At 36.3% G+C, this 15,807-nt stretch overlaps 1 protein-coding gene across 1 annotated transcript in view; it reads left to right on the forward strand.

The window, feature by feature from the left end:
• Window positions 1-15,807, forward strand: part of cbarpa (CACN subunit beta associated regulatory protein a) — a 44,021-nt gene extending 28,214 nt beyond the window's left edge. Inside the window, exons 8-13 of the mRNA XM_073848410.1 lie at window positions 1,832-1,997; window positions 8,434-8,605; window positions 10,558-10,695; window positions 10,975-11,182; window positions 12,065-12,260; window positions 13,589-15,807. Coding sequence (XP_073704511.1) covers window positions 1,832-1,997; window positions 8,434-8,605; window positions 10,558-10,695; window positions 10,975-11,182; window positions 12,065-12,260; window positions 13,589-15,155 — 2,447 coding nt within the window. The 3' untranslated portion in view covers window positions 15,156-15,807. The remainder of the gene's footprint in view (window positions 1-1,831; window positions 1,998-8,433; window positions 8,606-10,557; window positions 10,696-10,974; window positions 11,183-12,064; window positions 12,261-13,588) is intronic.

Here is a 15,807-nt window from a genome sequence, read left to right on the forward strand (position 1 = left end):
AAATAGTATAAGAAAAGTCTTAATTATAATTTTAAAAGTCAGCTAGGGACGGAAAGACGAATCACGATAGGGCTGGATAAAACTTCTAAAGGCAATGATGTCATTGAATAAATATGAGCCCTGCACATTTCAAAGTCAAAACGCAGCACTGATGTCTTTAAATGAATGTATCTGAGTAGAACCGACTGTCAGTGTCCTCAGAAACGTGTCGTTGGCATTTTCATTTCATGCTGATAAAACAGCGTTAAAGCTGATTTGTATACAGCCGTTACTAGGGAAACGATAATATTTCAGCGCTCCTAAAGCGCCCCCTTGTGACAGAATTTTAATTTTAATTTTTTAGAATTTTTTCCAATACATTTTTCAGCTGTTTATTTTTATGCAACAAACACATAGGGTTTTTAATGTGCCTTCTAAAAAATCTAAACAATTAAGACAGTAATATTTATGTTTTAAATAAATATGATAAATTATATACTTGATATATCCCTTTTAATGGTATAAAGGCTGAAATGCCATTGTATAAGATATTGATATTGACCTAAAATTCTACCTTACATTGTCCAACCCCACTCATTCTGTTCATTTTACTTGTGCAGCTCTTAAAAAGGATCATACATTGCTTTAAATTGATATTTAAAAATTCTGCAGATACACTAAAGAGTGAAATAAAATTTCTTCCTTGATATTTGTTTATATTTGTGTATTGAAAACATATTTGATTGACATTTAGACTCCTGTTTGAATTTCTATATTTTAAAAAAAAATTAAAAAGCTTTTTTATTTGGGCTAGTTCAATTAATTTTTGGGCTACCAAAATGTAAAGAGTACCTGAGATGCGACTGAAATGAAGTAGGCTATGTACAGTATAAATTTCTACACCTGCTGTTAATGTTTACATAGGTCACATAAGAATATTGCCCATAGGTTATTTTAAAAGTTCAAATGTATCAGAATAAACAAATTTTATGTTTTATTTGTGTTATGTATGATAATTGAGCCTCTAACATAATACCTAATATGGTAAATGTGATATCCTAATTATTAATAAATAAATTAAATAAATCGCAAAATTTTTCGCAAATTTCTAGGACTTGCCACCACAAAATTTATAATTTTCATCGCAAAAATCACAAAAAAAAATCGTGAAATCCTGGAGGGACTGTATAGGAATCTAATGGCTAAACTATGGAATTGCAGATGTTTTTCTGATTCTACTCCTTAAAGATGTAAGATTTTTTTTTAATCATTTTCAATGGGGGAAAAAAATCATAATTATTACATAAATATCAAGTAGTACCATGAAATTCTCTCAAAATACAAAAAAAAAAAAAAAAACATTATTGAACAAAAATATATTACATTGATTTTACTGGGGGAAAAGTTCAATTTCAGGTGTCCAGACCACAATTCTCCCAAATGAGAACCACCAGAGGGTTAAGAAATTTAAACAGCAGTTTTGTTCAATGAATTGAGTTAAAAATCAATCATTTTTGTTTGATTATTATATTTAAACAGGTTCATTTAATTATGAGATTGGTCAGTTTTGTTTGATTAAGAGATTTAAATGTCAGCTGGGTTTGTTCAAAGTGTGAGTATGTGATTCTCAAAATGTTATAAATGAATATATGATTGGTTGAGAGATGCAGACAAGAATTCTGATGGTCAGATGCGCGCTTCAGTGTTAGTAATTAAGATATTTAGCTAAAGGTCAAAATTCTCCAAAACCATTAATAAAGATACAATCATTGTCTTAAGTAAAAATAGCTGTTTTTCAAAAAGCCTGATGTGAGTTTAAAATGTGGATTACCATCATTTCTGTTTTCTTCAGACGTCACCATCAGACTCGAGAGCGGCGAGTCGCTGTCCACTTCCAGCTGTCATGGCAATACAGACGCGGATCACTTCCTGTCTGCTTCGGTCACCGGACGACGGGTGTCTTTCAACGAGGCCGCCATCTATGAGCAGAGCGCCAAAGACCAGGAGAAAGGGCGAAGGTCAGACACACTCACGTTGATTGATTTTGTTTGATTAACAGATTCAAACATTGTTTTGTTTTGTTCAATTAAGAGATTCAAACATTGGTCGATTTTGTTCATTATGAGATTTGAATTTTTAAATATTGTTTGATTTTGTTCGATTAACAGATTCAAACATCAGTCAGTTGATTATGATTTTTAAATGTCAGTAAATTTAGTTTAAATAATAGATTTAAACATTGTTCGGTTTTGTTTAATTAAGAGATTCAAATGTGGGTTGGTTTTGTTCAGATAACATTTAAATATCCGGTTTTGTTCAATTAACTCTTCGATGTTGATTGATTTTGCTTGATTTACAGATTCAAACATTGTTTGGTTTTGTTCGATTAAGAGATTCAAATATGGACTGGTTTTGTTCAAATAACATTTAAATATCCGGTTTTGTTCAATTAACTGTCTTCGATGTTGATTGATTTTGTTTGATCAACAGATTCAAACATTGTTTGGTTTTGTTCGATTAAGAGATTCAAAAATGGACTGGTTTTGTTCAGATAACATTTAAATATCCGGTTTTGTTCAATTAACTCTTCGATGTTGATTGATTTTGTTTGATTTACAGATTCAAACATTGTTTGGTTTTGTTTAAGAGATTCAAATGTGGGCTGGTTTTGTTCAAATAACATTTAAATATCCGGTTTTGTTCAATTAACTGTCTTCGATGTTGATTGATTTTGTTTGATCAACAGATTCAAACATTGTTTGGTTTTGTTCGATTAAGAGATTCAAATATGGACTGGTTTTGTTCAAATAACAGTTTTGTTCAATTAACTGTCTTCGATGTTGATTGATTTTGTTTGATCAACAGATTCAAACATTGTTTGGTTTTGTTCGATTAAGAGATTCAAATATGGACTGGTTTTGTTCAGATAACATTTAAATATCCGGTTTTGTTCAATTAACTCTTCGATTTTGATTGATTTTGTTTGATCAACAGATTCAAACATTGTTTGGTTTTGTTCGATTAAGAGATTCAAATATGGACTGGTTTTGTTCAAATAACATTTAAATATCCGGTTTTGTTCAATTAACTGTCTTCGATATTGATTGATTTTGTTTGATCAACAGATTCAAACATTGTTTGGTTTTGTTCGATTAAGAGATTCAAAAATGGACTGGTTTTGTTCAGATAACATTTAAATATCCGGTTTTGTTCAATTAACTCTTCGATGTTGATTGATTTTGTTTGATTTACAGATTCAAACATTGTTTGGTTTTGTTTAAGAGATTCAAATGTGGGCTGGTTTTGTTCAAATAACATTTAAATATCCGGTTTTGTTCAATTAACTGTCTTCGATGTTGATTGATTTTGTTTGATCAACAGATTCAAACATTGTTTGGTTTTGTTCGATTAAGAGATTCAAATATGGACTGGTTTTGTTCAAATAACATTTAAATATCCGGTTTTGTTCAATTAACCGTCTTCGATGTTGATTGATTTTGTTTGATCAACAGATTCAAACATTGTTTGGTTTTGTTCGATTAAGAGATTCAAATATGGACTGGTTTTGTTCAAATAACATTTAAATATCCGGTTTTGTTCAATTAACTGTCTTCGATATTGATTGATTTTGTTTGATCAACAGATTCAAACATTGTTTGGTTTTGTTCGATTAAGAGATTCAAAAATGGACTGGTTTTGTTCAGATAACATTTAAATATCCGGTTTTGTTCAATTAACTCTTCGATGTTGATTGATTTTGTTTGATTTACAGATTCAAACATTGTTTGGTTTTGTTTAAGAGATTCAAATGTGGGCTGGTTTTGTTCAAATAACATTTAAATATCCGGTTTTGTTCAATTAACTGTCTTCGATGTTGATTGATTTTGTTTGATCAACAGATTCAAACATTGTTTGGTTTTGTTCGATTAAGAGATTCAAATATGGACTGGTTTTGTTCAAATAACATTTAAATATCCGGTTTTGTTCAATTAACCGTCTTCGATGTTGATTGATTTTGTTTGATCAACAGATTCAAACATTGTTTGGTTTTGTTCGATTAAGAGATTCAAAAATGGACTGGTTTTGTTCAGATAACATTTAAATATCCGGTTTTGTTCAATAGGCTGTATGCACGGCGGTGAATGACGTACTTCCGGTGGAATATAAGGATGCTGGATTACTTCCGTTCCGGCGCGATTGTAGAGTGTTGTGTACTATTTTTTCTAATAACTTGTATTGTCTTCTATACTACGGTAACGTTAGTCACAAAAACAGACTCCACTCATATTGTTGATGCTTATTTGCTTTATTATATTAAATAAACATATAAAATGACATCTAAACGTATGAAAGTATCTTTTCAAAGACGGGAGGACAGCCCCTCTAGCCACCACTGCTGTGTGCCGCAGTGTACAGCATCTGCTAAATTTAACACTTTTCTAAGTTTCCACGCGTTTCCTAAAGAATGTGTGATTATAAAACCAACTTTGCCGCCTTGTATCTCCATTACCACTGTTTCAGCTATAATTAGCAGTGATAATGCAGTGCTATTCATCTGTCGTAGAACTGCATTACATTTTTTATTCTTATTATTTTGTACAATAATCATCCATACTAGCTAAGATAACAGCTGTGGTTATCCAAGCTGAACAGTGGTAACGTTAGAAAAGTAAAAACTGAACTGGACTGAACATGTCCAACAGAACTTTGAACGTCACTTTTAAGCTACTCTACTCTCAGTTGGTGTGGAGTCTCTGCTTTCCTCATAGAGCGGTAGCAGTGAGCGTTCACTGAGATCTCATTTGTGGCCCTGATTTTACCTGACACTTTCAGACAAAATTACAAACACGCCTGCTGCTGGACGAATCGTAAAAAAATAATAGCAGTTCAGTTCAGGCGGTTCAGGTTAGCTGAATTTACCTTCATAATTGCACAGATACGAAGACACATAAAACTTGAAACCTTTCTCAAGTTTGCTCTGTGGCGTTGTACTGCACATCAGTGATTGTACATTTGGGCAACTCTTGCAAACACCGAGTAAAATTCGTCGACTCTGCCATAATCGCGTTTTTCTCCGCTTCAAACCTCTCCAACCGGAAACGGAATAGCAGCCTTGCGTCAAACGCGGAAGTACGCGTGCATAGAGCCTATTAACTCTTCGATTTTGATTGATTTTGTTTGATCAACAGATTCAAACATTGTTTGGTTTTGTTCGATTAAGAGATTCAAATATGGACTGGTTTTGTTCAGATAACATTTAAATATCCGGTTTTGTTCAATTAACTCTTCGATTTTGATTGATTTTGTTTGATCAACAGATTCAAACATTGTTTGGTTTTGTTCGATTAAGAGATTCAAATATGGACTGGTTTTGTTCAAATAACATTTAAATATCCGGTTTTGTTCAATTAACTGTCTTCGATGTTGATTGATTTTGTTTGATCAACAGATTCAAACATTGTTTGGTTTTGTTCGATTAAGAGATTCAAAAATGGACTGGTTTTGTTCAGATAACATTTAAATATCCGGTTTTGTTCAATTAACTCTTCGATGTTGATTGATTTTGCTTGATTTACAGATTCAAACATTGTTTGGTTTTGTTTAAGAGATTCAAATATGGACTGGTTTTGTTAAAATAACATTTAAATATCCGGTTTTGTTCAATTAACTCTTCGATGTTGATTGATTTTGTTTGATCAACAGATTCAAACGTTGTTTGGTTTTGTTCGATTAAGAGATTCAAATGTGGACTGGTTTTGTTAAAATAACATTTAAATATCCGGTTTTGTTCAATTAACTGTCTTCGATGTTGATTGATTTTGTTTGATCAACAGATTCAAACATTGTTTGGTTTTGTTCGATTAAGAGATTCAAAAATGGACTGGTTTTGTTCAGATAACATTTAAATATCCGGTTTTGTTCAATTAACTCTTCGATTTTGATTGATTTTGTTTGATCAACAGATTCAAACATTGTTTGGTTTTGTTCGATTAAGAGATTCAAATATGGACTGGTTTTGTTCAAATAACATTTAAATATCCGGTTTTGTTCAATTAACTGTCTTCGATGTTGATTGATTTTGTTTGATCAACAGATTCAAACATTGTTTGGTTTTGTTCGATTAAGAGATTCAAAAATGGACTGGTTTTGTTCAGATAACATTTAAATATCCGGTTTTGTTCAATTAACTCTTCGATGTTGATTGATTTTGCTTGATTTACAGATTCAAACATTGTTTGGTTTTGTTTAAGAGATTCAAATATGGACTGGTTTTGTTAAAATAACATTTAAATATCCGGTTTTGTTCAATTAACTCTTCGATGTTGATTGATTTTGTTTGATCAACAGATTCAAACGTTGTTTGGTTTTGTTCGATTAAGAGATTCAAATGTGGACTGGTTTTGTTAAAATAACATTTAAATATCCGGTTTTGTTCAATTAACTCTTCGATGTTGATTGATTTTGCTTGATTTACAGATTCAAACATTGTTTGGTTTTGTTTAAGAGATTCAAATGTGGGCTGGTTTTGTTCAAATAACATTTAAATATCCGGTTTTGTTCAATCAACAGATTCAAACATTGTTTGGTTTTGTTCGATTAAGAGATTCAAAAATGGACTGGTTTTGTTCAGATAACATTTAAATATCCGGTTTTGTTCAATTAACTCTTCGATTTTGATTGATTTTGTTTGATCAACAGATTCAAACATTGTTTGGTTTTGTTCGATTAAGAGATTCAAATATGGACTGGTTTTGTTCAAATAACATTTAAATATCCGGTTTTGTTCAATTAACTGTCTTCGATGTTGATTGATTTTGTTTGATCAACAGATTCAAACATTGTTTGGTTTTGTTCGATTAAGAGATTCAAAAATGGACTGGTTTTGTTCAGATAACATTTAAATATCCGGTTTTGTTCAATTAACTCTTCGATGTTGATTGATTTTGCTTGATTTACAGATTCAAACATTGTTTGGTTTTGTTTAAGAGATTCAAATGTGGGCTGGTTTTGTTAAAATAACATTTAAATATCCGGTTTTGTTCAATTAACTCTTCGATATTGATTGATTTTGCTTGATTTACAGATTCAAACATTGTTTGGTTTTGTTTAAGAGATTCAAATGTGGGCTGGTTTTGTTCAAATAACATTTAAATATCCGGTTTTGTTCAATTAACTGTCTTCGATGTTGATTGATTTTGTTTGATCAACAGATTCAAACATTGTTTGGTTTTGTTCGATTAAGAGATTCAAATATGGACTGGTTTTGTTCAAATAACATTTAAATATCCGGTTTTGTTCAATTAACTGTCTTCGATGTTGATTGATTTTGTTTGATCAACAGATTCAAACATTGTTTGGTTTTGTTCGATTAAGAGATTCAAATATGGACTGGTTTTGTTCAAATAACATTTAAATATCCGGTTTTGTTCAATTAACTGTCTTCGATGTTGATTGATTTTGTTTGATCAACAGATTCAAACATTGTTTGGTTTTGTTCGATTAAGAGATTCAAAAATGGACTGGTTTTGTTCAGATAACATTTAAATATCCGGTTTTGTTCAATTAACTCTTCGATATTGATTGATTTTGCTTGATTTACAGATTCAAACATTGTTTGGTTTTGTTTAAGAGATTCAAATGTGGGCTGGTTTTGTTCAAATAACATTTAAATATCCGGTTTTGTTCAATTAACTGTCTTCGATGTTGATTGATTTTGTTTGATCAACAGATTCAAACATTGTTTGGTTTTGTTCGATTAAGAGATTCAAATATGGACTGGTTTTGTTCAAATAACATTTAAATATCCGGTTTTGTTCAATTAACTGTCTTCGATGTTGATTGATTTTGTTTGATCAACAGATTCAAACATTGTTTGGTTTTGTTCGATTAAGAGATTCAAAAATGGACTGGTTTTGTTCAGATAACATTTAAATATCCGGTTTTGTTCAATTAACAGTCTTAAATGTTGATTGATTTTGTTTGATCAACAGATTCAAACGTTGTTTGGTTTTGTTCGATTAAGAGATTCAAATGTGGACTGGTTTTGTTAAAATAACATTTAAATATCCGGTTTTGTTCAATTAACAGTCTTAAATGTTGATTGATTTTGTTTGATTAAGAGATTCAAACATTGTTTGGTTTTGTTCATTACGAGTTTTGAATATTTAAATATTGTTTGATTTTGTTCGATTAACAGATTTAAACATCAGTCAGTCGGTTTTGTTTGATTACGATTTTTAAATGTAAGTAAATTTATTTTAAATAATAGATTTAAATGTTGGTCGGTTTTGTCATTGTCCACTTTGGCTGTCTGTCAGAGAATTAAGTCTATGTTTTAGTTCACAACCATAAAGAACAAAGGAAATGAAATAAGCAGTGAATATTGGAAAACAGCAGATGAGCCAGACTTACACTGGAGCTCATATTGATTCTGAATCTGCGGTGGTCTCTCAGGTACACGCTGACGGAGGGTGACTTCCATCACCTGAAGAAAGCTCGTCTGACGCACCTGCACATGCAGCCGCCAGCACTGAAGATCCTCACCATCATGGAGTGCGAATCACCGGAGAACAGCGTGACGCTCCCCGAACAGCCCTCGCAGCACCCGTCCCTCTCTATATTCCAGGTGACACACTGCTTTATTATTTCTCAAACATCATCTCCAACATGAACAGCATCAGCAGCGTGTTTATTTCTGTCATATGCACTGCAGAAAACATTAAAAATGCACTAGTGACCCATTTGCAGCACAGGCTTTTGTGAAGCTACATTAAACACTGGAGTGAGCTCACATTATATGAACAACTAAACAAACTCTTACTGGGCCTGATGATCCGCAGACACACAAAGACTCTCTCTGTTCAGTAAATATGACTGAATAAAGAGCATTTCAGCAGATTACAGTAGCACTTTTGGGGTCCACGTAGATGAATTATCATTTGCCTGTAAATGCCATTTGCTTTCTCACGTAAATGAGATGAAGTTCATCATAACTCTCTCTGACTCACTGCTGATTCATTTCTACACAGAGCCGCAGTTCAGTTACGCAACACAAACGCTGTCAGTGTCTGACTCAGGGTTTGCAGCTTCTGTAACTGTTTTTCATAGATATTATTTGTAATATTTTTATATTTTACTAACTTCAAAATAAATACTTAACCAACTTCAAAATCTGAATTATTTGTTTATTTGCACACTGCTCAAAATATTATTTTGATATTTCCTATTTTCAAATTTAAGTTAAGGTTTTAAGAATTTTGTTGTGTGCTTTTGTCATTTTTATTGTACGGGACATTTTAAAAAATATATATTTTTTTTATATTATGAATGTTTAAAATATTTGTATTTTTATATAGACTATATCTATCTACACTACCAGTCAAAAGTTATTTTAACTTAAGATTTTTAATGTTTTTAAAGAAGTAAAGCAAAAACTAACATTTTAAAACGTGTTTACTTTTTAAAATAACTGCTTTCTATTTGAATATATTTTAAAATGTAATTTATTCCTGTGATTTCAAAGTTGATTTTACAGTATCATTACTCCAGTCATAGGATCCTTCAGAAATCATTCTAACATTCTGATTTGCTGCTCAAAACATTTATAATAATAATAATAATAATAATAATAATAATAATAATAATAATAATAATAATAATAATAATAATAATAATAATAAAGAAGAAGAAGAAGAAGAAGAAGAAATCTTTAGTAACATTATAAATGTGTTTATCACCACTTTTGATCAATTTAAAGCATCCTTGGTAAAAAGTATTAATTTCCATAAATGCTTTGCAAAAAATAAGAAGCTTTTGAATGGTATAGTGTATATTGTCAAAAAAGCTTTTTTAATTCAGATAAATGCTGATCTTTGGATCATTAATAATAATAATAACAATAAATGTTTCTTGAACAGCAAATCAGCATATTAGAATGATTTCTGAAGGATCATGTGACACTAAAGACTGAAGTTATGCTGAAAATTCAGCTTTGAAATCACAGAAAAATTGCATTTTTAAATATATTCAAATAGAAAACAGTTATTTTAAACAGTGAAAATATTTCAGAATTATACATTTTTTTTCTGTATTTTGGATCAAATAAATGCATTTTTGGCGCAGATCTGACTTCTTTAAAAACATGAAGAATCTTACCATTCAAAAATTAACTACTAATCTTATTTTTTTTTTAAGTAACAAACATGTTTTTAAAATAGTTAATTATAGTTTTTTTTTAATTAAATTTTTTATATTCTATTTATTTATTAGTTAATAATAACCCTGTGCTGGACTGAAGGAGGAACCTCATAAGGTGCTAAATGAGTGGTGTCATACTCTTAAAGAGCCTAATTGTGGAGTAAAATAGTGCATTTTTGAATTAGGCTTCATGTTTTGATATTCCATAGATTTTTCCATGCATTTTGGGATTCAATTCTGGGACTGGATACTGCATTAAAATCTGGTCCAAAAAAAGCATCTTACAATGCAGCAATATTACGCTGGCTATAGTCTGGAGTGTATAATTCCTTAAAATGCACCCTGTATAATCAGCTCACTATGTTATGTGTGTGTTTTCAGTCTGTGGAGGGTCCCGTGCCGGAGGCTCCAGGTTTGTGGAGCACTCAAAGTCCCAGCTGTGCTTTGCCCGGAAACACACTGAACTCCACAATGAACAACAGCACTGAACACACCAGCAAACCAGCCCGATCACACACCGTGAGTCACGCCAATTATCAATAAAATACAGCGGTACTGTAAATTGTACAGTGCAATTTGTGTGCATGTCACTGTTTGTTTGTTACATAGATTTTAATTTACGCACTGCATCCGGACAGAATGACTTCATTGTATTTGATTTGGTTCTTTAAATGTGTTTGACTTCTGAGTTTGACCTGGTTTTTAATGTGAGCCGGATGTTTTCCTGCAATTGACCGGCGTTACCTCTGACCTGTTGGACACTTTCATGATCTCTTCCCTCCTGATGTTCCTCTTCAGACTGAGGTGATGAGCAGAAGCCTGCTGATGGACAGAGATTCCACTTCCTGTGCGGCTGGTGGGGCCGCAGGTCCAGCTCAGGGCACCATGTTCCACTTCCTGTCTAAACTCAGACGCCACGCCAGCCTGGAGGGAGCGGGTCCGTTCTTCAGCGTCAAGAAATGGAGACTGGACACCTTCCAGAGAGCGGCGAGTCTCGAAACCAGAGGTGAGGATAATCTAAACACACTAAACACACAAACACTTCAAGTCTCCACATGTGAAGTTCAGATCAAGCCATTTCTGCGGTTGAGTTCGATTAAACACTCTTGTTGGACTGGAGAGGAAGATTTGTCTTCTGAAAAAATTTCTGTAGTTTAATGCAATGCTGCAATATTATTCATAAATCACATTCCATAAACACAATCCAAAGCCAGACATCCTGCAGTCTACTTAAACAATGTTTTACACTCAGAGATCCTATTCAGCCCTGAATGAGCCTGGAGAATAGGAATCAATACCGGATCAATAAGGGTAGAGTAGCTCAGTTTAGTAACAGTCATGTGACCAGTGTGAGATCTGATTGGCTCAGAAATTTCAAGCAGGAGCGCAGGACAAAAGCTGCTGATAAATGAATTATAAAATAATCGCATTATTCTTCACCTGATGTGAAAGGTCATTCAGTACTGCATGCTCATTTCCTGCTAATGAGCAATAGATCGCATTATATGCTTTCATTATTGAGGCTGAGGGGAGCCATGGCGCCTCCTTTCCAAGCTTCTTTGCTTCTCCTCTTTGTGCTTTGCTCTGTTCTGAAACCTGCTGAGCTGCTGATGTGAAGAACACACTGTGGAGAGCTCTAGGAAAAAAATAAAAGCCAATTACAGATATTAATAAATACTATAAGGGTACATAAATAATACTAAATTAATACTTACACAATGCTGTTTACGTAGAGCGTCTCAAACCAGTCACTAAAGCAGTTGTAAAGCAGATTCTGCTTTAGAAGGTTCTGGAACAGAGCTTGTGTTTAGTCTGGGATTGTGTTACTCAATGAGAGTCATTTGTGGATATACTTGATCATTCCCCTGTTTTTCTTGTATTCTCTTAGGTTCTCCAAGGAGACGTGCATTTCAGAGGCAGCGGGCAGCCAGTGAGACTCTGGATCAGGGAGAAGAACCCTTGCAGTGTGGAGTCAGCGACTTCCTGTTGCGAAAACCCAACACACCGTTGCAGAAGGAGCCACCAAGATGCCTCTCAGCCAGTTCTTTGGACGTCACTGCAGGAGCTCCTCCTGCCCTCAGCAGGTATGACCATGTCACCTCAGGAGCTTGTGTCAAAATATCCGAAAATAAGAGCAGGGGTGTCCAATCTTGCTCCCTGGGCCAATATCGTATGGTTATGACATACAAATGAATGAATATTAGGCTGTTATTATTTTCACAGATACTCACAGAAACAGGTACTTTCAAACTCTAATTAAACACACCTAAACAAGCTAATATGTGTCTTCCAGATCACTAGAAAGCTACACGCAGGTGTGTTTGATTAGGGTTGGAGCTAAATTCTGCAAGACAGTGGTCCTCCAGGACTGAAGTTGCCAATCCCTGATCTAGAGTTTAGCTCAAACCTGACCTAACACAACCACCTGAAAGTTTGTACTGATCCTGAAGACTTTGATTATCTGGTTCAAGTAGTTTGATTAGTATTTGAGCCAAACTCTGAAGGGTTGTGGACCTCCAGGAGTAGGATTTAACACTCTTGAATTAGGTGTGTCCTATCCTATTAGGCGTGCCAAATCCTTTTCCTGGAGATCTACATTCCTGCGAAGTTTAGCTCTAACCCTGACCAAACACAATTGCACAATTATTAGGAACACTTGATAATTACAGACATTGGAACTAAATGCGGCAGGTAGGTGGATCTCCACGAAAAGGATTGGGCACGCTTGACCTAGAGCAGGGATGGGCAGCTTCGGTCCTGGAGGAACACTTTTCTATAGAGTTTAGCTACAACCCCTAATTAAACACACCTGAACCAGCTAACCAGTGTCTGCCAGATCACTAGAAAGCTACAGTACATGCAGGTGTGTTTGATTAGAGTTGGAGCTTAACTCTGCAGGACAGGAGCCCTCCAGGACCAAAGTTGTCCATCCCTGACCTTGAGTTTAGCTCAAATCTGACCAAACACACTCACCTGAAAGTTTGTACTGATCCTGAAGAACTTGATTAGCTGGTTCAGGTGTGTTTAATTAGGATTGAGATAAACTTTGAAGGATAGTGGACTTCCAGGAGCATGATTGGACACTTCAGACCTTTAGAGCAGTGTTCTCAAATCTGTCCTGGGGACTTTTAGACATCACCTTCAATCTAGAACAGGGGTAGGCAAATTCACCACCAAGTTTAGCTCCAACTCTAATCAAACACCTGAACAAGTTAAATCAATGACTTCAGGGTTACTAAATCTATAGGCAGGTAAGATTATTTTGCAAGGTTGGAGCTAAACTCTCCAGGACAGCAGCTCTTTAGGACCCAACTTGCCTACCCCAGAATCAGAATTAATTAGAAATCTGTCACCTCCTACTAGTAACACAGAACATTTTACAGTAACATAACAAGTCTTGTTTACCTTTCAGGCTAGAGGTAGAAGCTGTGATGGAGCTCAGAGTTGACACAGATGCAGTGAAAGACATGACTCCAACATTCCCCTCATCCCATGGACCTCTGGAAAAGGAGGATGTTGAAGAGGATGGGCATGAGATGATGATGGCAGGAGCATCAGGAGGCGGTGGTGAAGAGTTTGGACCGGTGAGTCGTCAGGAGAGTCTAGAGCAGCCCAGCTTGTACCGTGACATTTGGAGCCTGAGAGCATCGCTGGAGCAGTACGCCTCCTCCGACCTGAGCAGCAACGACAGAGACTCCACTCGCAGTGATGCCGACAGCGTTTGCTCAGCGAGAGCGGGCGCCCCTAGCTACCAGTCCCAAGACATCGATGACGAAATAGACGGAGACAACGAGCTTCCATATGATGATGTGCTCAGGGAAGCCGGGCTGAGGAGAAATGGGCGGGACAGTGTGGACGCTGAGAGAGGCAGCGATGGAGAGACAAACAACCGGAAGCTTCTCCAGATGGACAGCGGATACGCCTCTATCGAGGCCCCTTGCAAGGCTCCGGAGGAATTTAGATTGTTTGGAAGTAGCTCCGGAAAGACAGCATCAGAACGTCGTCGCTTTTTCACCAATTCTGGCCGTAAAGGCACGGTTTGTGAGAGTTTTGAGACGAGGTTGTTCAAAGAGGAGTTGGAAGATGAAGCATCGGAGAGCGGTGTAAGCTTTGAGGCAGAGACTCCTGCTGCGGTTTCCCACCAAGAACCGCAACCCGCCACCAAACCCAAGACGCGCTTCCGCCGCAGAGACTACAGCATCGATGAGAAGACGGAGGCGCTGTTTAATGAATTCCTACGCCACGATCCCCAGTTCGACCAGCAGGGCTCGCCCTCGTTGCGTCACCGGCACCGCTCCCGAATCCATCTCAGGAAGCAGTGGCAGCGCAGCAAGCAGTACAGCGACCCCGGTGCCGCTCGATACTCGCCATCTCTAGAACGACAGCGCTGCTACCCGCTACGCCGTGGCGACAGCGCCAACTACCCCTTAGACACACGCTTCCACAGTACCTTGCCTCGCATCGCTAGCGCCGCGGACGAGGAGGCCAGCGAGGGAGCGGCGAGTACGGAATCGCCCGACCCGGAAAAATCTGGTCCGGAGCTGGAGGGTGCTGGTCCGCCCTCAGAAACAGGAAGCTCTGGTCCAGACCTGGAGGAAAACGCAAACAACAGCAGCAACAACACAAGCCGGCATTTCTTCTCAGTGCAAACGCAGGACAACAGCACCAGAGATTGTGGGACACTGGAAGACTTAGGAACAAATCTGCATCCCGCAGATTCACATAAACATTCACAGATGGACCGTGGTGGACCTATGACTACATTTAGCTCTCGTTTGCATTCACACACAGACACACTCGTGCCAGACCCCACTGATCTGGATCAGGACTACACACGTCACACACTTACTGACATCAGTCCGTCAGACAAACTGGCATCCACACTGGACGACCGGCTCTACTCGAACCTGAGGACTCAAAGAGGAAGTCAGGAGTGCATTGTGACCGTAAGCCGCACCTCACTAGATCTCAAAGAGTAAACGGCCGTTCTCAGAAAGAATGATAACTATAACCATTAAGTCAAGGGTGCTCAACCCCGTTCCTGGAGATCTACCTTCCTGCAGAGTTCAGCTCCAACCCTGATCAAACATACCTGAACCAACCAATTGGGATCTGAAGGAGCACTTGATAATTACAGACAGGTGTGTTTGATCAGGTTTGGAACTAAACTCTGCAGGAAGGTAGATCTCCAGGAACGGGGTTGAGCACCCCTGCGTGAAGTTTTGTTAATCGCTCTAATGACACAGATGATCGATATAGTTGGAATCACATTCAAAACGTGTTACAAACATCATCAGTCAATTTGACTTTAAAAACCCTGAGCATTTAAAGCTGCAGTGTGCTTAGAAAAAACAGAAATGTATTGTCCGTTGTTGTGGACACTAATATAGTTAACGTTATAGTTATCGTTCTTGTACAGAATAGTTTGAAATGGTACAGCGCCACCTATTGGAAAATCAACTGATGTACAGACTGAGATCTGTTTCTTGGGGGAGGGAGGGGTGAATACAAGCATGACGTCTAATGGGAACATTAGCAATAAATACACACACTTAAAGGGTGAGGTGTGTTGTAACTGACCAATGGCATTATTTAAGCGAATCTGTTTGGTGACAGAAATGACACACTTCA

Source organism: Garra rufa, chromosome 10 (assembly GCF_049309525.1).
Source record: "Garra rufa chromosome 10, GarRuf1.0, whole genome shotgun sequence".
Classification (NCBI taxonomy): domain Eukaryota; kingdom Metazoa; phylum Chordata; class Actinopteri; order Cypriniformes; family Cyprinidae; genus Garra; species Garra rufa.